The following is a 22,685-nucleotide window of genomic DNA, read 5'->3' on the forward strand; positions in this document are numbered from 1 at the left end:
TAAGTATCTGTGCAGCTTTAGCGGGCCTCAAGTTATGCCCTGCCTCCTTGTCTTGCTTTGTATTTCCTGGGCTCACTCTAACCCACCCAGCATCCAAGGTAGGAGACCACCAGCTGCAGATTCTGGAAGTCTGGTGTCACCTGCTGCCTTGGGGTCAAATGAGGCTGGGGAGGGAGGGGTACTAAGAAGGCACTGAAGGACAGAATGGTATCTCTCCTTTATATAACCAGTATCTTGGCTATTTACAGCACGCATTCCATTCAAATCCTGGGTTTTCCCCAACCATCCCTATGGGCCTGATCAAGTTCGCCTCTATTATACCTGCCTCTCCTTTGGTGAGACCGCAGCAACACAGACCGGCAGTGCTCAGAACAAAGCATGTGGCCAGTGACTGCTGAATACATTAAGTATTGAGACCACAAAGTCCAGACAAACTACTCCCCACTCAATGGTCAGGGATGATGTGTCTCCTCTCCAATCCCTGTGTCTATAGCTACAAACTCCTTTTAACATTAAAATACGTGTTAAATAACCCACCTCAGAGCAACAAGGGGGGGACACAACCAAGGCCACTAAGTAAAAGGTTGAGACAAATTCTACTCTACAATCTACATTCCTAAGTCCTCAGACAAGGCCGCTAGCCTCCACTTCTCCCCTTCTGGATAGAACTTGTCCAGTGATCTCTGACCACCAGTGGCAAGATCCAAATTTGATTCTGTCGTAAGTTGGTGCTGGGGAGGTAACTCAGCTAACAGAGTTCTTGCAACGCAAGCAAGAGAACCTGAGTTCAGCCCCCAGACCCTACATAAAGATGCCAGTTGTGTCAGCACTGGGAGAATGGAGACTGGTGGGTTCCTGGCCAGCAAGCCTAGTATAATGGCTAAGTCCTCTACCAGTGGGAGACCTTGTCTCAATAAGTAACATGGACAGTATTCTAAGGGATGATATGACTCTCATAAAAAGGCATAATTTATACACACACACATGCACACTCATGCACGCATGCACACATACACACACATTCATACACACACTCACACGCATGCACACAGACACACACATGGAATAAAAGTTTCCAGAGTGCTGCCTGTGAAACGAGAAGTTTCAGTAAACATGGAGGGTGGCACAGACGTGCTCTGGCTGTCACTATCACAATCAGGAGCCTTAGGTGCCACCACATAGCATAGCCCGCTGCATATGCATTGCAAACCCTGGATTCATGGGCAGCTTGCGGAGTTGCCCAACAGATGCTGCCTGAGCCAGCAAAGGGTATGCAGCACTATTTGGAGGGTTTACATGCCAGGGTTTTGTTATTTTTGTTTTGCAGACCACTCCCAGACCTATTTACCAACGGAGGAGCCTGTGGTCAGCTTGAGATTAACAGCAGGCTTGCAACCTCAGGCCTTCCTCACAAGCTAGCCTTGCTACCCCACCTGGCCCCATCCTACATTGTCCCTCAACCCCCAGCCATTCTCTATCCTCGAGGTGTCCACTTGCTTTCCCACTGTCTAGCTCTTTCCTGCAGACTTTACTCTCTCCCTTTGCCACTCCCCTCCCCCACCCCCTTTCACCTTCTTCCCTAAGACACACATATTTTTCAGACAATTCAGCCTTTACTTTATTTTTGAAAATAATTCTGTAGATTCCATTTTCTTCCATGAAACTAAGGTCAGGCAACAAACAAAGACACACAAGCTTCTCTCCAGCCTGCCACCTGCATCTTGGCCTGGGAAGACGTGGAGATGCTTGGGAAGGCAGAGGACAGGAGTTGGCTCAGGAGCACAAATGGCCTGGTCTCAGCTGCTGGTGTCTTTGCTGAGACGGCCACCAGGAGCAAGCCCTCAGGGAGGAACCTCTGTACCAAACCCCAGGGGAAAAGAGGCATGGAGCCCCTGTCTTCCACTAGGCTGGCACTGAATCCTCCCGAAGAATGTGGAGGGAACTAACTTTCAGAAAGGAGTGGGGCCACGGGCAAGAAGCGGGTGTACCCAAGCATAGGCTTTCTGCCTGCCACTCCTGACAACTGGCTCCACCACTGGACAAGTCTTGCTTTCGTTCCCACTTTCCGTCTTACAACACACTGCTCTGCTGCAGGACAAGAACAAAGTCAGCAGGAAGAGAAGCCAGGAGGCAGTGACCACGGCAACCCAGCAATCCAGCCTAACTCTGACAGTAAATCCCTTTGGTTAGTCTCATTTGGCCACAAATCCATTCCTTCTTCCATAATCCAGCCCCACACTGGGGGAAGGTGGAGAAAGGGGGGGATAGGTACATAAAGTGGGCTCCTGTACTGACAGGAGTCAGGTTAGGGTCGAGAGGCCTGGTCAGGAGAGAGAGCTGGAGCTGCCAAGCTCTCCACAGATGCCCTTGAAGAGAACTCAGGCCACTACAAGCCTGGCTCCAACAGGCCCAACCCTCCCCATACCACACAGTGGTTTCTTGTTCAATACGCCCTGAACATACCACACAATACTCCCTTGACAACAGGAGTATAACCCTCATCCTGTGATTTATGCACTAGAATGCCACTTGGGGGATGGCCAGGACAAAAAGGGAAGATCTACAGATCCAACAGAGAGACACTGGCAGGATGGTATAGCCCAGGGCCTGCAGGCCTGACCCAGCTCATCACACAGCAAGGAGACCCAGGAGGGAAGGCAGGTGCTGCTAATTCCAGCTAGGATCATAGCCATTCCACGTCTGTGGGGGTGCCAGGTGGACACGCCTGCCCCGGAACTGGAAAGTAACAATGCCTCGGTAGCCAGCCCTGGGGACACCAGACTTGAGGTCATCCATGACACCCAGGGCCTTAGCAAAGGCCTTGAAGCTGTCTCTGGTAGTGTATTGTACCCGCACCTCCCCCAGCTCTTTCCGATCATTGGTCCTCACTCTCTCCACCTGTAGCTGGGGGGCACCATAGACCTGGGCAAGGAAGTCCCGGTCATAGGCCTCCTGCTGCAGGTACGACAGGTCCAACTGGGTAAAGGGCACAAACTGCTGGTTCAGCTTGATGAACTTCAGGTGCTGGTCAAAGAACTGCCCATGGCTCACACCCTTGCGACCAAAGGTCATAGTTCTTGAAATTTCTGGACGAATACAAGCCCGTCCCTTCCGCTGCTCAGGTCTGCGCATCCAGTCGTCCCAGAAGGCCTTGGGCCACTTAGGCTCCAACTCTGCCCACAGATCAGCCAACAGCAGCCATCCAAGGCCAGGAAAAAAGTCTGTTCGATAGAGCAGCTCAGGTTTGCTTGAGTCTACCATCTGCTCCTTGCCATTGTCATTCCAGGCAGACACACACCAAAGGGAGGGGTCTGTTCTCAGCAGTGGGTAGGTGGCCTGGAAGTACTCAAAGAAGTCTGGTGCCACTTCCAGATCATCCTCCACTACCACAGCGGCCGGGAACTTGAACTTGTTGAAGATCTGGCCTAGTGCCCAGCGGTAGTGCCTAGCAATCTTGTAATAACCCTGGAACTTGCGGTGGTCTGGCTGCACAGCAATGTTACTCAGGTCCGGCTGTCGGATGTGAGTGACCGCAGTGCCATAGGAAGCAATGACCTGTGCTGTCTCTTCGTGCCCACAGTCCTGACTGACAATAATGGGGAAACGCTCAGCTGAGGGCCGATAGTGTAACAACTTATCCAAGCAGCGCCGGACAGTGCTGCGGTCACAGGCAATGACCAGGATGGGGATCACAGCTGGTGAGGGTGTCACAGGCACATGGGGCCAGGCTGGAGGGGCCACACTGGGAACTCTCCATTTCTGCCTCCACAAAGCATAATGCTCCTTGATTTGCTGCAACAGTCCCCGCTGCCGCTCCAACTCCGCCTCAGCGTCCTCGGCCAGGTGGATGACCTCACGGGTGAGGCTGGCAGGGTCATCACCAAGAGCACTGTCTGAGGGCAGCCTGCCAGGTGCTGGGCGTGTCCAGAAGAAGAGGAGCAGCAGGGCATTCCAGCCCACAAAGATGATAGCACCCCAAAGCACAAGCCCTGCAGACTGCTTCTTCAGCATCCTGGCCCCCGCAGGGGAGGACAGGCAAGGAAGGGCTCAAGGCTGCCTTTGGCTTGCCTGGCTCAGTTCCCCACAGTCTAAGGGTTTATTCTTCTAGGCTGAGAGTAGGAAGAAGCCATGTACCTAAAGAGGGGAGAGAGAAAACCAATTGTTACCTCAAGTTTATATAACTTCACACAGCACCGGGGAGAGGCTGGGCACAGGTGAGAGACTGAGGAAGGAGGAGAGAGGGTGGCTGACTACAGGATCAAGTTGACATGTTCCATCCACCGCTTCAAAATGAGCTAATGAGTCCTGAGAAAAGCAATGTGACTTTGACAAGGAGGCAGAGAATGATGCTTGTGGAATAGAGCCGAAAAATAATAAAAACAAAATGGAAAACTCCAACTCCTGGTTCCCGACCACAGATTTCATTTCTTGTCTTTCATCCAGTCTAGTTTAGAAGGAGTGAGAGGTAAGACCATTTGACCCCCACTCCTCAAGTCAAACTGCACTAAAATTACTGATTTTTTAAAAATCAAATGTTATAATGGACTTAGTAAGGAACACAATGAGAAAACATCTGTCTCTCTGTGTCTAGGTCACTTTGTTTGATACAATGATGTCAGAAGTAAAGCTAGGCTGCCTACACCACTCATGCTTAGAGGCACTACCCACAATATCCAAGTTATGTAATCAGCCTCGTGTCGGTGACAGATTAACAGATACACCAGTGTGGTTTAGATACACAATGGAGCAGTGTCAGCCAGAAAGAACACAATCCTGTCAAAAGAACTGAAGGGCATCGTGTTAAGCAAAAGCCAAACACGTACATTTTCTCTTGTTGTGGTAACAAACAACAGCTTCAAAGTAGAGGAGAGGCCAGGTGTGGTGATGCACCCCTTTAATTCCAGTACTTGGGAGGAGGAGGAGGCAAGCAGGTCTCTGAGTCTAAGGCCAGCCTGGTCTACAGAGCAAGTTCTACAACAGCCAGGGCTACACAGAGAAAAACCAAGGCCCTTGGGTGGCGGGGGGGTTGGGTGGGGAGTGATAGAAAAGATATAGATTATTGGGGAACGGAAAGGATCCTACGGTCCAGAAAGGAAGGAGAAGGGGGAACAGAGAGGGTGAGGACAACCAAAACAAGACACATGCATCTGTGTGATAGTAATACATTAATTTTAAAAGCCATGATGCCCACAACCTCAATGGTTATTAATTAGCCAATACAAGTAGACTAGACGAAACAACTGAAGGCTGAAGTAAAACTGTTTGCTGATATTATGAGGATTTCTACAAACAGTTATATTGCAATCAATAGTAAAAACAACTAACATACTCATGTCCACAATAATAACTACAAGTAATGGACATTTAAAAAAAATCCTATAGAAAAGCCATGAAAACAAAATATTTAAAAGTAAACTTAAGCATTCAAAAACTTGTATGAAACAAAATTAAAATTTCTGAAAAACACTTCATCTCTTTCCTTGATTAAACCACACTGGACCATCAAAAATCTCAATCAAAACACTTTTGCAGAGGCAGGCAGATCTCTGTGAGTTTGAGGCCAGCCTTATCTACAGAGTGAGTTTTAGTACAGCCAGGGCTACACAGACAGAGAAACACTGCCTTGAACAAAAACCAAAAAGCACAAAAGATTTTGCATGGAGCCACAAAAAAAAAAAAAAAAAAAAAAAAAAAAAAAAAAAAAAAAAAAAAGAAAAAAGAAAAAAAAAAAAAAGAAAATAAAATGTCACCAGAACTCTCCGGAAGAAGAAAACACATCAGAACATCTAGGAAAACAGTGACAATGTGTGGTGGAGAGGGACCTGCTCAATGAGGCATCAAAGCAGTATCCACTCAAGGCTGGCGACTGGATGGTTATGAATGAGCCGACTATCCGATGACTAGAACAGGGCTGGAATTACTATACAGGCATTTGGGAAAATGTAAAATTATATCAATATACAAGAATAATTACAAGTGCACCATAATTTTAAAACAATAAAAACAAAACAAAGCAAAGAAACAACAAAAGTAAAAGGTAGGAAGAAACATGGCAGCACAAAAAGGCTTTCTAATTATGACTCGAAATCTTGGTGTTAACAAAAGAACCCTTTCCTTACTTGAAAGGCTGTCGCGTCGTGGATAGAAATAGCACAAGGAAGCCAAAGAGCAAACGGAGTACTTCTGCAGCATCAACCATAGATACACAATACCACCCTGGGGGGAGTTTGAAATAACAGAGGAAACTGAAGTAAAAAAAAAAAAAAAATTATAGAAAATGAGCCAGTACCAGTAACTCAGAAGATCACCTGCAGTCCTCAAACATATCAAAGACGGTCGGTCCACTTCAAGCATAAGCACAATGCAAATTAAAACTAGCTTGAGATGATGCTACTCATGAGACTGGCAAAAATAAAAATAAAAGAGAAAAGCTGACTTGGTCTCTTGGTGACTGCTGAAGAGCCCACGCTCTCAGTTTGGGGCTGGAGGAAATCAGTGAACTTGGGGTGGGTGGATGTAGTCACTGTCTTGATTACGGTGATAGTTTAATGGGTGTATATATCAAAATAAACTGCCTCTTAAATGCGTGTGTTTACTGTGTGTCAATTACACTCCAATAAACCTCTTCTTACAGAAAAGACACTAAGGGGCTGGAGAGATGACTCAGTGGTTAAGAGCACTTGTTGCTCTTGAAGAAAACCAGAGTTCAGATCCCAGCACTCACAAGGTGGCTCACAATCATCTACAACTCCAGTGCCAGGGGATTTGACACCTTCTAACCTTTGAAGACATCAACAATGCATACATACTAGTAGGCAAAACACTCATACACATAATATAGAAAAAAAATAAACCTAAAAAAATGTAAGTCACAAATCATAAAGTAAAATTGGATGCAGACAGTAGGTTAAAGTCTATATAGTAGCTGATAGCCATAGAGGTATGGAAGAGAGCACATCACAAGTCTCAGGGAATACACACTGAAATATTTAGAAAGGTGCCCTCGAGTAGTTCAGAACAGAAATGACTACACAGACTGAATGGAGCAGACATTAACAACAGGTAAACCTGAATAACATCAGTATGTCACTCTGAAGGGCCATTTGTATTCCTGAAACTTTTTTTTTTTTCAAATAAAGTTTCTCAAAAAAATAAAATACGGCAACATGAGTTTTAATTTGCATTGTGCATAGTTTTAATTTGCATTCCCCAGCTGGGCACATGCAGTAAGGAAAGCAGAGACAGCAGGTTTACCTGGAACCCCTCAATCACAGACCTGCTCCTGCCAGGCTCTTAGAAGGGCCAGGGCACGAGAATAAGCCTTGCTCCACACTTACCCCATTCTCTATTTTAGTCAAAACCTTGAATACCAGATCTATTCTCTGCAGCCCTCTGATCTGGGTCCTGTCTTTCCAAACCCCTGCCTGCCCCCATCACTGGTTTTCCTCCTAAAACCAGGCACCCCCCATAATTCCAGAACACCATATAGCAGAAACCTGGGGCCATTTCCACTCAGCTTTGTCATTACACTACTTTCTTGGGAGAGCTGAGAGATTTACCAGTTGCCAGTTCTCCTTCAATCCCTTTCAGAATGTGGTCAATGTTGAAACTTTCCCTGAATTCCAATGGCCAGGATTTCAGGGTATTCCCCAACTTCCTGCTTCCTAAATAGGTGACCAAGTAGGAAAAAGTCTTTAAAACAAAAGGATGGGAGAAAGACAAGGAAACAGCAAAAAGAATTACCTTAAATGTTGTCTGTCTTCTGGGATAGGGGAGTGTCCTTGACTTGTCACTTCAGGTCTACCTCCAAGTTTTCAGATGGTGGCAAATCCCCAAGAAATCACCTACCTACCCTTCGACTTTACTTTCAAATGACTTTTTGTTTTCTCTAGATGTTGAACTAGGTGTAATGCATCCACTAGCGTGCAGATCAAAGCAAGCCTGGATTGCCTGTCAGCAGGACTTTTAGCAAGTCTACATCCATTTAGAGTGGCTGGATGGCTCATAGAAAAACCTCTCTCAGGCTCTTGGTCTCTTCCTACCCTCCTCCTCAGCCCTTCACTATGAACTCTCTAACAATACTTGATTCTTCTGCCATGAAAATGCACAATTCCCTTGCTGAAGCCCTAGCTGCCTCTCCACACAAGTCCATTAAGATTCCCTGTGTCATGCATGTTCCTACATATTCTTCAGGGCAGGACGTTCATCCATGTCTAGATGTTAGTAGTATATGAACATACACTGACTGTGTGTGATGCTCTCTACAGCAGATGCCATGTCTAGAGGTGTGATCCTTGGCTGGCGGGGTGGAAGCTCCTCCAGGGAACACTGCTCAGGGTCCCCTCGGGCACCATATGAAGTTTGGTACAGATTTTAAAATAATAATAATAATAGTAGTGATAAAATAATAATAATAATAATAATAATAAGAAGAAGAAGAAGAAGAAGAAGAAGAAGAAGAAGAAAAGAAGCAGCAGCAGCAGCAGCAGCAGCAGCAGCAGCAGCAAAGCCAGATACCCAAGAAGCAATGCTTGGCATCAGACTGTGTTTTCCTACATCTGTAAGACTCAATTTTCTCACTTCTAAGAATGAAAGAATAATTGAATACCTCAGCAAGTTGCTTTAAGGATTGGATGGGATATTCCACAGCATATTTAGAACATTACCAGCTATATAACAAAATAAATGCCAAGATAATTCTTTCTTGATGCCTTCAGATCATAATAGTGCATGTCTCCATCACCATCAACACCAGTGAAACGGCAAAAGACAATACAAGGTTAGATCAGCACCACACACTGCCAAGGTACAAACTTCAACATTTAGATGTACCTGCCACCTAAACAGTGTCTTCACTGTAGGTGCCGCACACATGTACAATCCCTCCACTGTCATTTTCAATCCAAAATGCACTGAAAAAAGTTTTCAAAACCCATTTGATAATCAAATCTTACTGCACCTCATTTGGTAGCACCTCATTTGGCAGCATCTGATCTAATTTAATGTGAGGCTATTGATCTTCTCCATTCCACTCGAGTGTCTATTCACATTTTGCCACAGAAATAAACATGGTGGATCAGGGTGCATTGCTCTGTTTATAACAGAGTACATACACCAGATTAATTTTTTCTTTGAGAATTTCATATAATGTACGAATTTTAATCATATTCATGTGTGTGTATATATACATACACACACACACACACACACACATATATATATATATATATATATATATATATATATATATATATATATATAGAGAGAGAGAGAGAGAGAGAGAGAGAGAGAGAATGAGAATGTATGACCAAATCCACCCACAGCTTCCCTGTCCTCTTGGTTTACACTCCAATTTGTGCTACTCATATACTCATGGGTATGGGGCCATTCCCTAGAACATGGTGGACCTTCCAGGAGCAACATGTTTTTTTTTTTTTTTACTCATTTATTCATTCACTTTAGGTCACTATCACAGCTCCCCTCCCTCCTCTCTTCCCATTCCCACCCTACCACCCCTTCCCCACTCCCGGGTACCAACCTGCCCTGGCACATCAAGTCACATCAGGACTAAGCGCATCTTCCACTGAGGCCACACAAGGCACCCAGCTAGGGAAAGGGATCCAAAGGGGGAAGTGAGTCTGAATCAGAGAAGTACCTACTGTTACTGGACCCACATGAAGAACAAGCTGCACTTCTGCTACACATGTGCAGGGCCTCGGTCCAGGCCTGCATGCTCTTCGGTTGGTGGATCAGTCTCTGTAAGCCCTCGTGGACCCACGTCAGTTGGCTCTGTAGGTCTTCTTGTACTGCAGGAGCCACATCTTTAAAGAAAACTCTTTTCTTTTTCTCCTGCTGAAGCCAGCAGCTATCCACAGCTCCTGTCAGAGACTGGGGCTCACGAACCCGTTCCCCATGCCATGCAAGCTTCTAACTTTAGAAATGTAAGCTGCCCTAGAAGCCTCAGAGTTATGCCAAGGTTGAAAGTTACCGTTCACTGCCAGTTCTCAGTTCACACCCTCGGACCCGTTAACCCGAATTGTTTATTATGAATATTGTTTGAAGCTGGAACCTCTGATGTAGCTCCCCAGCTAACCTGATGATCTACCTGTGGCTTCTAAGTCACCTTCTGGTAGCAATAGACTCTTGAACACATTAATATTAAAAGCCATCAGAAGCTGCCACTGCCCACAGGAAAAAAATGAAAACTTCGTTTGGCAGAAATGGACTTTACAACAACAGACTTTTATACTGATATAATCTCTTTTCCACCACAAACCACATGGATCCCATACAACAGTCTCAGAAGGCTACTTCCCCAGGTACTACTTCTGCACACTGTTGTGTCTTTGCTCCTGAAATGTTACCCAGTACCCCACCTAAGAACATTCACATTCTTTAGCCTGTGACATCCCAGATACAACCAAGCCCCCCACGACTACTCTTCACTGCACTCTCCATGTTGTAACAGAACCCAAGATGGAACTTCCTTAGCTCTTATCTCACTCCTTAAGAAGAGAGGCTCTATGTCCTCGAGACCTGCTACCGTGTGCTTGGTCCATGTGTACAGTGTGATGAGAGGTTGCATGAAGGACCATTTGTTGTATTAACTAAAGCAGGGAGAACGAAGATAAAAACAGCAGCAAAAGTGAAGAACTGCACTTTCCACAGACAACTGCCACACCTCCCCTCCTGTGAGCTCCTTATTCAAAATGATGGATAGTCTTTCCTTGGGGGAGGGGGCCTCCACATTCCCTCATTTTGATTCTGAGACCCTGTGACTCCTATAAGTCATCCCTAAAAGACAAGACAGCTGAGCATGATGGAGCACACCTGTAACCTCAGGAGACATGCTGGGAAGTCGGAACTAAGTCGGGGCTACAGACCAAAGCAGGACAGTGAAGGTATTCCAGCTGACTGCCAGAGTCAACCCACAAAGTACGAAAGGGAACCGGCCCCATCAGACTGCGACACGAAAAGCCACCAAGTCTGGGATGACTCATTTAAGCAGTCAGTACTTGAAATCATGAAAAAATGATTCCTGAGAAGCAGGGTGAGCACTCTCCCGACCTGCTCCCTTCAGGTTCCCAGCCCCAGTCTTAAAGATTGCTATACTCACACCCATTTCTTACCAGTATTTTTTTTTTGGGGGGGGGGTGGGAGGACAAATAACAAATTACCTCAAAATTGTTTGGCTTAAAACTGTAACAATCACCTATTTCCTCATCCAATATCAACAGTTGAAGAATTTAGAAAGTGGAGCACAGACGGAAGGACCTATCTCTGTTTGATGTTGGGACCTCGGGTTGGAAGACTCAAAAGCTGAAGCTAGCCTCCTGTAGATGCGTGTTCCATAACACATCTGTAGTCTGATGCTGATGTTGACTGGGACACTGGCTGGAGTGCTGGCTGGAACAGCATCATGTGTTCCTTCCATGTGGCCCAGGCTTCCGGTGAACTCAGTGGCTGGGTTCCAAAGAGAAGAAAGTGCTCCAAGACCTCAACAAGGCCACTTGAAGCCTTTTCTTTAGGCAGCCTTGGCTCTCTTTTGCTTTATTCAATTCCTAGGGAAACTACTAGTTCCCACCATTTCTAAGAGATAACAATGAGGTGGAGAGCTGGCTCAGCTGTTAAAAGCATTTGCTGCTCTTCTATAGGACCCAGGTTCAACCCCCAGAGCCTGGATGGCAGCTCATAACTCTCAGTAACTCCAATTCAAAGGGCCTCTTTAAGTGATCAGCCCTTAATAATTCTGCATCACTAGGTCTGTCAGATGATCCTGGGCCAGAAGGCTGAAGATCGGATGCTCCAACGTTCTGTAGTATAGGGACTGTCCAGGTGTTCAGCGGTCTCTATAAATTGGCTAAGTTTTAGAAGCTATGCTTTGTGCTTCCCATAACTTCAGTTAACTCAGTCACTCTGGATTTCTGACAGGGTTGAAGACTTATAGTCTCATAGCCAATCCTGGCTATTTACTTTGAGAGAAAAGACTTGAGGGGATGGTTTTCAGCTGACATTCATTCTAAAGCCAAGAAAAAAGCCAGGTTCAGAACTAAGTCTTTTAGTTAGGAGAGATGACAGAGGTTCTCCTTAGTCAACACAATGATGGACTGGGTATTAGGTCTATCTTGCACCTTACTGACATAAATTGGTATAGTTATGTTCTAACTATATTTTGAGAGAAAAGTTTTATTTTAACAGGAAGGGTGATATGTAGGAGGAGCTAAGGTGGGAGGAGTACAGAGAGGAAGAGGAGTAAGGAGAGGAGGAGGAGTAAGGAGAGGAGGAGCCAGGTGATGAGAGAGAAAGAGAGAGGGGCCAGACATGGAGGCAGATGTTCACATGTCTCCACCAGTCAAAGATAGTTGATAAATCTAGGTTGGGTATTAGGTTACACTTCTGATTGATATTGAGCATTACCAAACTTATAAAGCCTTTGGTTAACATTTAAAAAAAGTTGTATAAGAACAAAAAGGAGAAGGGGGCATGGGATAGGGGTTTTCTAGGGAGGGGAAATGGGGAAAGGGGATGGTATCTGAAATGTAAATAAAATATCCAATAAAAAATAGATTAAAAAAACAAAGGGCTTCTTTAGGCCTTTGAAAACAACAGGCATGCAAGTGCTGCACAAACATACATGCAGGCAAAATATGTATACACATAAATATTTTTTTAAAGATGTATTTATTTATTTCATGTATATGAGTACACTGTCACTGTCTTCAAACACACCAGAAGAGGACAACAGATCCCACTGCAGATGGTTGTAAACCACCATGTGGTTGCTGGGACTTGAACTCAGGATCTCTGGAAGAGAAGTCAGTGCTCTTAACCACTGAGCCATCTCTCCAGCCCCACACAAATATTTTTTAAGAGAGAAATGAAAATGGAGAATCCTACCAGTGAGTGGGAAGAGGACAAAGTTAAACTGCAACAGCATGTAGAACAGGATATTTATGAACAGGGCCATTTGAAAAACTATTTTGCTGTATTTTCCTTTTAAAAATAAAATATCATAGGCCGGGCATGGTGGTACATGCATTTGATCACAGCACTCTGGAGACAGAGGCAGGTGGATCTCTGTGAGTTCAAGGCCAGCCTGGTCTACAGAGCAAACTCCAGGACAGTCAAGGCAAAAAAAAAAAAAAAAAAAAAAAAAAACCCTCAAGTAAATAGCCAAAACAAACAAAAAAAAGCAAACAAATAACAAAATAAAGTATCCATCAACCCTGACCTGAGTCTTTAATACATTGGTTATGAGATCTGCCTGTAATGTACACACTCAAAACTTGCTTTCATGTTTCTAGTGTTCTTAGGCCTCCTTTGAGGAAATTAAGCAGGTGAACCCATACCACCAAACAACAACATTTGCATCACAGTGGGATGAGAATTGAGTCTCGGAATACAGGAATACAGAAGGTTCAGTCGGATGCCAGGTGGCTCTGGGCAAGTCTTGCCAATCCCTCTGGGGCCTACTCACATTCTAATCTGAAGGACTGCCTATGAGCAGATTCCTTTCTAACACTTGTTGTTTTTTTTTAAAAAAAGAGGGTATACATAGTGCAAACTTGACTACAGCTGATGATCCTCCTGCCTCAGCCTGCGAAGTTCTGATGTTACAAGCGTGCACTGTCACATCTAGCTTCTGACACTCTAGATCCCAGTCTTGCCCCTCTCTGCCAAAGGTGCTTCTTAAGCAACAAGTAAGCAGCAACTAGTCAGTTTCCAACCAGGAGCAGGAGAGCAATCATTACCTCCAGCCTTAAAACTAAGTCTCCAGACGGAAGAACCGTTAATGAACTGTCCCTCCTGCTTCTGCTTTGCCAGTATGATAAAAGTACAGAGCACATAGTACCCATCACAGATAACGGCTATCTAAGTGAATTACTTTCTTGTTATACTCTGTATGATGTACCAGGCTCCATAATTTCAGAGAGAAAGAAGAACTGAAAAGGAGCCCGAGTAGATAATGCTAAATAATTCAAGGGTATAGAGGGTAAGACCTAGGAGGGATACAGGCTAGTCACCTGGGGAACAGGTCAAAGAGAAACACAATGCTGCTTCAGCCTGGTAACAGACAGCCAGGCAAAGCCCTGAAGCCATTACCGAAGAGCTACTGTAAACAGACAACTGACTTTGGTCTCCACCGTCCTTGATGTCTGGATGAGAATGGGATACCCTGATGTCCTAAGTAGAAAGTGAGTTGAACCTGTTGCAATGACATGGAGTTTGAACACACGGTAATAGAGCCTTCTGAGAAACAGAGGCAGGGATGTAATATTGCCATTCTTGGTGATCTCCATACTAAACAGTCAAGGACTGGTGACTGGAAACGGGAAGACCCCAGAATCAGGGACGCTCTAGTCTAAATAGGATTAAAAATGACAGACAAAAGCTGGCCAACAATAGTCTCAAGCACGAGAGCCATTACAGTAGCAAAGGTTAACACAAATGAAGCTTCACCAGAAGGCCACTCTTTCATGGAGACACGGAATGGGTGGGCCACAGTTCCTCTGAACCACATTTTGTACAATAGGGGGTTCTGCACCTCTTGGGGGCCCCCTGTTCCAAACATATTAGCAAGGAGGCTAGGGAAAAAGTTTTCTTGCCAAATTACATATTTCAACATTGAGTCAAATTTTCCTTGTGGCTGAGCAAAAAACAGCCCTAGCAACTTATGAAGCTTGGTCGCTGGGGTGAGGCTTGCATAAAGTCCACCTTCCACTCCAGTCGCCCACTTCTTCAGGACGACCCCATCTCTTCCCTGCCCGCACCCACGGTGCCCTCCAGCCCCAGCCGAGTTTCACAACAGCCCCCTCCCTCCAGCAGCTGAAGGCCGGGAATCCTGTGGCTGTGCGTTAAGTTCCCACTTCCCCGCGCGGGGGAGACTGCGCGCTGCGCGGCCCGGGGCGGGCCCGCCACTCTCACCGCCGGCTTTGGAGCACACTCGGGACTCAGACCCGACTTCCCTGGCAGCGCGGCCTCCCTCCACTGGGCTCCTTGTCCTCCTGGGACAAGCCCCAGGACTGAGGACGCTGGCGTCCCCCGGCCCAGCTCACAGGATCCTCTCAACTCACCCCGCCAGGAACCAGGCTCGCCAGGACCGGCAACACCCAGCGCTGAAACGGCCTCGTCCGGTCTGGTTGGCCTTCCTGCTAGCCGGCAATGTGGTCCTTCCCCGGGAGGGCGGGGCGGCGCTCCCCCAGCCCCTAGGCCCCTCTGTTGGTCCCCGCCCTGCCACGGGCGAGTCCGCGCTGGCCCCTCCTTCCGGGGCCTTCCTCTACTGCTGACTTCCTGATCACCAGTCAAGATCTAAACAACCGGTCTTCCCAAATCCCCTAACTTCTGAAAGGCAGTGGTAGCAGAGATGTTTGTTTGGGGTCCTCTCCCTCTCAGTCGCAGCTCCTGTGTAGATGCCAACCCCACCCACACCCTCAACCTTGTCCAGTACAGACTTTTCCCAAGAGTGTACCTTGTCCAGTCCAGTGAATCTAGAGCTTCCCTGACTTGGACACGTGGTGGTGTTAGAAGCAAGAAGAGTCTTCACCGACCCCCATAAGAACCTGGAAACGATTCCCTATATGCACGGGAAGTTGCAGACTATTAGTTGAAAAAAAAAAAAAAAAAAAAACCCGCAAGAGAGGGGTGAGGGTGTGCAAACAACAAGTATGAGGTGTCAAAGGGAAGCTAGAGAGGAAACACCTGCTGCCCAAGGTGGGTAAGAGCCAGCTTGCCGTTTCGATTCTTTTTCTTTTCTTTCTTTCGTGTGTGTGTGTGTGTGTGTGTGTGTGTGTGTGTGTGTGTGTGTGCGCGCGCGCGCGCGCGCGCCCCTTTATGGGTGGGGAAACTAAAGTTAGGCCTGTGCACAAAACCTAAGTCCTAAGGAGGGAAAGAATCAATCACAGGCTTTTGTAGTAACCCTAAAAGTGAATGGGGGAGTGCCATGGGAACCCCTGTATCTGTATTTCTTTGAATTTTAAAGCAAAAGAAACATGGTGGGGCCTGGGAGGGATAGGGAGACTCATCAGGACCCAGCTGAACAGAGTACTTGACAAGGAATACCTCAATCAAGCCTCAAATAGGCTGAGGGGTGTGGGGGGGAGATGAAGACCATGAGTTTCAGGGCCTGGCTTGGATGTCAACAGTGGTCCAGAGCACAGACTATTTCTGAGATCTGGGCCCTGCATAATTAGCAACTCAAAGCAAGCCACATCTCACTGGCTGGACCATTTTGGAGTCAGAGATGTCTGGGAATCCCTACTGTCATTCCCGGTGGTACCACAGCCGGCACTCCCTCCCACATCCTGCTGTGCTTGACCCTTAGCTCAGGCCTTGGCTCCCACCACCCTTGGATCTTTCACCCAAGAAGGGAGCAGAAAACCACAGGCTGCCCAGCAGGTGACTTTTCAGAGGTCACTGCCAGTTGATCACTTGATACACTCAACCTCAGACAGACCTTCCTACCTGCAGACTTCACTAGCCTGCCAGAGCCCAGGCTGCCCAGGACTTTTAGACATGTGTTTACTGAGTGATTATTCACTAACTTGTTCCTACCAGACACCAGAAACTACGCAGAAAGTGGGGAGTGTCTTAAGGGCCCTGTGGGCAGATGAGGAAGTAAAACAAAATTGTAAGACACGAGGTACTAATTGCCTTTCCTTCCAAGCCTGTTTTCTTGACCTCTCTGTATACTCTTCCAGCTTCTCTGCAGAGTACAGCATCAATCTGTTCTTCAGAGAAGTCTGAGGCTTTGGGTATATGTAAGCTGTTAAGTCATAAGTCAGCCAGATTTTAGATTTAGGCATTCCAGCTTCCAAACCTGGTACCCACGTCCTTGGTCCTTGAGAAGGACTGCTGAGATGGCTTTGTGCCCATGTGACAGGGACACAGTGGGGCAGCAGAGAAACCTTCACAGCAGCAGTTGGAATCCTGCCCTGAAGTAGAAAGGGCTGACACATGAGTGAGGAGGACTGTGTGTGGGTGTGGTTTGTGTATGCCCACCATTTCCAGTTTAGCTGACTGCACAGACTGTGACAGGAAGCTCAAGCCCATGCATGTAAGAGAATGCCTCTGTTTAGATACTTTAGGCCTCTTTTTACTTATATAAAAAGGAAGTAAGGGACTTATAGCTTCCACACTCAGTGTCAAAGTGTGAGAAAAATGACCAAGTTCCCTGAAGTATAAAAAGTTGGAAAACTGCTCCGTAGATATCCGAAATATAAGGAGCGCAAATCACCATCCTGGATAAAATCCATACATTGTGGGTATTGAAGATGGTGAAGACTGAGCAGCCCAGGCCATGTCAGACTGATTTGCCTGCCAAAGCAGTTAGACAGGAAGCAGGTCGGAACACACTAACTCCCCACCACATTCATCTCTGCAGCAATTTGATTAAATTCTAAGGCTCACAAAATGATCCCCAAATGCAAAAAGGCTAATACCCCCTCTGAAAAAAAGGGGTATAGCATAGAATTGGGATTGGGTAAATTTTTAAACAGGAGCAATAAAGCATTTGGTCTAAGTAACAAGAATGTATCAATATTGAGGCCTTGGAGCTCGATAGAGGTTACACTGGAGAAGGTAAGAAATGGGAGCTTGGTGTCTTGGACACTGGCGATGAGCCTGGGATCAGATTATGTGCAAATGGAAAAACAGGAAGATCTAGTCACAGGATAACAGAGAACTAAGAGGTAATATGCTTGCCTGCCTACTCTACCACCACCAGAAAAGAACTAACAAAGAAAGTAAAAACTTCAGGAAATTGCCCCCACAAACTACAACTTAGATACCTGAAAGTGTTTACAGTTTGTAAAGGATTCATGCTCTGAATTTTTGAAGAGATCTTAGCATAAAGCCATAAGAGGAAAAAAAAAACCAAGTGTTAAACTAGTGTTTAAGTTTCCCTTTTCATTCCTCCTAACATGTCTGTCCCAAACCACACAGTGATACAGAAACCCCAGCTTACTAACAGAAGGCCACTGAGCAATGCCTCCGAAACCCCTTCATTAGCTACCTGCACTTCCTTTTAGAATAAAGTAAGGTCTAAATACATTCAGTTAAAAATCCTCACACAATGTATGATTAAATTGATCACCAGTCCTGGTTAACAGCCTGACACACTTGAGTGTGCCATCCTAGCAATCTGCTGACCCCGTGAGAAGGCTTGAAAGAAATATCTGACAGAAGAGTCAAGGGAAATGGGAGAGCTGGGCTCTGACAGGTGAAACCTCTATCTAGCTCATGTTAAGGAGGAGAGGACTTACCAGAAAGGCTCTCAGGGCACCGAGTTTCTCTCTCTGGCAGGCTGATCCTAAAGGCAACTCAGCACTCCCCGGCAGAAGTACTATCAGCATATGCCACACCCCTTCTGTGAGCTCTTCCTGCTCAGGGCTCCCATAGCTCCTCCTCAAACTAGAAAAGCAATCCCCACACTCTCCTTAATGAGGGAAAGGAGATAACAGACCTGACACTTTGGATGGCACAATCAATGCAACACACCTCCTCAATAGGTACTTACGGGCCAGGAGGGACTCCTCAATAGGATGAGGAAGTCTTCTAGAACATATCCTGCCCTACAGGTGGCTCAGGAGGCACTGCCATAAGAAGTCATGATCCCCCATACATAAGCAAAGACTGGCAACCGTGCATTTATTGAGTGGATGAAGGGAAGGTGACACATCCAACTATGATTCATATGTAGAAGCCTGGTCTCAAAGGGGTCCAGACAAGCTTCAGACAAGAGAAAGAGCTCAGAGTCAGAAGACCTACTCAGAGCAGACTTTCCAAGCCTTCAGGCCACTGAGGAAAGACAGGAACTCCTATGACAAGAAGAGTTGTTGTCTTCAGTGACTGCAATGTCCCTCTGTAACTTATTGACTTACAGGCTCAATGAGTCTAGCTATCCCTGGCCAGCACATGCTGCCTCAAATTCATACGACAAGTCCCTTCCTTTCTGCTGTTGACATCATCACTAGGAAAAACAGGCACCTTGGTATAAGTAAGCTGAACTTAAAAAAACTTTCAAGGAAGGAGCAGGCAGGTACCAAGACAACTAAGAACAAACTCGCTTGTGTTATTAACAACCTATAGAGAAAAGCCCAAGATATGTCAGTTTGGAGACAACTGTCACCTGAGAGCAGACTGAGATATGACAGAGGAGAAAAGGTCCAGTACCCACTCCAAGAAATACAGTTCTGTCTTCTCACTAGATCATTAGACTTAAAATTTCTACCCCCCAAAGCTGACAGGATCCCTCAATTTAAGTTTTCCTAAAACTGTCCACCTTTATATAACATGATGAAACAACTGCCAGGCAGGCCTTTAATCAATATGTCTGCTACGGCTCTAGCCAGCATGTTCATTCAATAAATGAACAAACTTTCATCCAGAGCTTTTCTTTGTGTTACAATAAACAAGAAATCAAGTAAAGTCAATGTTGCCGTTTTATATGTACGAGGCCCAGGGTACTTTCAAAATGTAAAATTATTCCATTTGTTCCTAGTAGCAACCTAACTGAAATATCTGCTAGTGTGAAGAGAACAGGACAGAGGTAATTATCATATCTCAAGTTGCACATTGACCAGGAAAGTCTGAGCTAGACTACAGATTTTACTGTTCCCCAAACTCAATTTATGTTTTTGTTCTTTCCATGAGATTTCATGACCTAAGCTTCCTTATTGGGGAAGAAGGAAGAGAGATCATTTAGTAAATTCTCTAACCACTTCCTATCCTCCAGCTCCCCTCCCCACTTCCCTTCAAGTCTTATTCTGTTAATAGATTCCCAAAACAGAGCAGTCTGCATGGCCAGAGTAATCCATTTCAGCCTTAGCCCAGACAGATTTGAAATCCTATTATCTCACTGGAGGAAAGGCTTTTAAAGGTAACTAATCCAACAGCCCTTCCAGAAGCCTGATTTCCTTCTAGGCTCTCCTTGACCTAACCTCACCTACCTAAACTCACAATTCTTTACCAGCTATTCACTGGAGCCTCAGTATGGAACAGGAAAGGAACAACTCTGCCCCCTTAAAAGAGTGAAGTAGAGGCTTCCTGTGCACCATCAGGAGAAGGGTTCTTTCTCAGGAGGGCACGGGAGGTGCCACGACTTCCGACATGGCTGCATTCCCAGACTGGTCCCATTCACATTTCCTATACAACAACAAGGCACTAAGTGAGAAAGTAACAGAAACCTTACCTTTCTTTTCTTCTCTCTGTTGCTTCCCTGGAGATCAACAAACCCCCCACCCCTAATACTTCATTTCCAAAATTGAGAATCAGATCCACCAAAGTACAGCTTCTCTCCACTTATCCAGGTCCAAAGTCCATGGCCACTGGACCCTGATGGGGAGGAGTCTGGGGGGGAAGGGGTGTGTCCGGGCCCCTCCCCCCCCACTGCTGACTTCAGTGTCCCTCCCAGGTGCGTGTTACATCCCTTCATCCAGCTGGCTTTTAAAGCTCAGAGGCTAGTGGTAGACAGATTCCAGGGATTATGCCATCTCTTGCTCAGACAAGAGAAATCATCCACTGGTCCACTTGTGTTCTGTTGGGGCTCAGGAGAAGAAGCAGGCTTTAACACCATCATGGCCCAGGAGGCTGATTTCTGTGTGAACCTGTGGAACATTTAAACAGGATGACACTCTCATCTAATACATGCCCAAATGGATTTCTAAGACTTGCATATTTACTACACTCCTTTACCATGATCGGTCAACAAACTCTCTTAACTACTCCACACAATTTGTACAAAAGTACATTCTTCATGCACATACTGTATCCTCATCATTTGGAGCATGTGTTTGTGTCATGCCTATTCTCAATGCAGAAATGTTACCAAAAGTACTGTCAGTATGGGAAGACTGTCTTCTAAAAAATGCAGAAAATAGGGTCTACTGTTCTCGAAAACACCACTTATTAATCTTTTCTCATGCTTCTCTGGGAGTTCAGTGTTCTCATCTCCTACCTCCTGTCAACTGGACTAAATCCTACCCAGACCTAGCCTCTGGCACCTTTCACAGGCATTCCCTGCAACCCTCACCTCCCCCACTGCTTGCAAAACTATGCCCAGAATGTAATTCCCAATTTCTTTCAAACTCCTTCACGGGGCCACTCTCCTGGAATATTTGAGGCCTGTGTCCTGCTTGTAGTAGCCCCAGTTTCTCAGTTTGGAAGCCCTCCCTGTTGCCCTATCCCCTGTTAGTATACGTATACACACACACACACACACCCCTCCCTTTTGCCCTATCCTCTGTTAGTACATACACACACACACACACACACCCCTCCCTTTTGCCCTATCCTCTGTTAGTACATACACACACACACACACACACACACACACACACACCCCTCTTCCTGTAGGGGCGTGGCCGACACACATGACACCCCCCCAGAACTTAACTCCTCCCACCCTTCCTCTTCCGAACCCCGCGCTCAGTGCTCAGCGATCTCACCGCACGGTGACACTGAGACCCTCCCTGTACTCAGAACCCTCCCTTCCGCTGTGCCTAGGACTCAGTCCCTCAGGCACAGGCTGCTTACCTGGGCCCCGCCCATCGGTCCGGGCTCGGAGCCTCGGCCCTCCCGGCTCCAGATCCAGGCCGGGGCCCGGTCCCAGCCGCCCGCAGGCCCCACCCCCTCGACCCCCTGCGGCCCGGCCCTCCCCCTCGCACTCCTTTTCCCCTCCCACCAGACACCGCAGCCACTTCCGTCTGTCCTCCGGAAGTAGGTCCTAGGCAACCGCTGGCTCCCCATTCCTCCCCCCACCCACATCACCGACGCCGCCACGGGAGCACGGGAGGTGGGTCTGCAGACTTAGGCCAGTTCCACAGTGTTCACGAGGTGGAGGACCGGCGTTGCAGAAGGCCCCTGTGAAGATGTAGCCGGGGGCTCAGGGCGGGAGCAATACACGGGGGTGGGGGGGTAAAGGAGGCGGGGCGGAGGCTGAGGCCTAGAGCGGGAGCGTGCGTCACTCAGTGCGGCGCGCGAAGTAGCGCGCTTGCGCTGCCGCCTTCCGACCGGTCGCTCGCTTTGACGCTCCTACTGCCAGAGGGGGCAGGAACTAGGGCGGGAAGTGAAGGCGGAACCTGCGAAGGCTGCCCTACCTCTATCCCAACGCCAGAAAGTCGCCTAGCAACTGCCTGGCTGAAGTAGCTTCTGAGGTCACGGACCCTTTTAGGCCTTTTAGGTATTCTTTATGCTGACAGCCGGTAATCAACAAAGCCTGTTATAACAAACCTGTTACTGAGCTGAGCTTCCTGAGTAGCAGTGCAGGAAAAAGTTTTATTTTATTCATCACTCTTTTTCCACTGCATCGCTGGATGAGGTAGGACCTTTCTAAAAGGATGGAGAGCGCCGGGTTACTGTTTACTGAACACGAACTGTGCTGAGTTGTTTACAACGAAACTAGTAACTGAATATTCACAGGTCAGAACCCCAAATATGGTCTCCTAGAACCAGAGGTTTAACAGAGCTTGCAGAGATGTTAGAGCTGACTCACATCTTACAGAGTAACTGACCGGATCTGTGGTGCTTGGTCACATGATTATGCCTCTAACAAGTCCACCTGACTTTAAAAAAAAAAAAAAAAAAAAACAAAAAAAAAAAAACAGAGGTAACAGCGGCTAAGAATACCTGCTACTCTTAACAGAAGATCTGAATTCGGCTATCTACACCAACATGGCTATTCAAAACCA

At 46.6% G+C, this 22,685-nt stretch overlaps 1 protein-coding gene across 6 annotated transcripts; it reads right to left on the reverse strand.

Annotated features, from left to right (window-relative positions):
* Positions 1-1,593: 1,593 nt before the first annotated feature.
* On the reverse strand, positions 1,594-21,668 carry Mgat1 (alpha-1,3-mannosyl-glycoprotein 2-beta-N-acetylglucosaminyltransferase). 6 transcript variants are annotated; one of them, XM_076936957.1, is made up of 5 exons: positions 21,532-21,668; positions 20,189-20,603; positions 18,261-18,408; positions 15,470-15,574; positions 1,594-4,134 (listed from the first exon to the last, which is right to left on the reverse strand). In XM_076936957.1, exon 5 carries the CDS (start codon positions 4,009-4,011, stop codon positions 2,668-2,670), a length of 1,344 nt encoding a protein of 447 aa, XP_076793072.1. In that variant the 5' UTR covers positions 4,012-4,134; positions 15,470-15,574; positions 18,261-18,408; positions 20,189-20,603; positions 21,532-21,668; the 3' UTR covers positions 1,594-2,667. The 6 variants fall into 6 exon arrangements, with proteins under 6 accessions (XP_076793072.1, XP_076793073.1, XP_034361846.1 ...); XM_076936958.1 differs by lacking the exon at positions 18,261-18,408; XM_034505955.2 differs by lacking the exon at positions 15,470-15,574.
* Between the last annotated feature and the right edge of the window lie 1,017 nt (positions 21,669-22,685).

The sequence above is a fragment of the Arvicanthis niloticus genome, chromosome 6 (assembly GCF_011762505.2).
Source record: "Arvicanthis niloticus isolate mArvNil1 chromosome 6, mArvNil1.pat.X, whole genome shotgun sequence".
Taxonomy (NCBI): Eukaryota; Metazoa; Chordata; class Mammalia; order Rodentia; family Muridae; genus Arvicanthis; species Arvicanthis niloticus.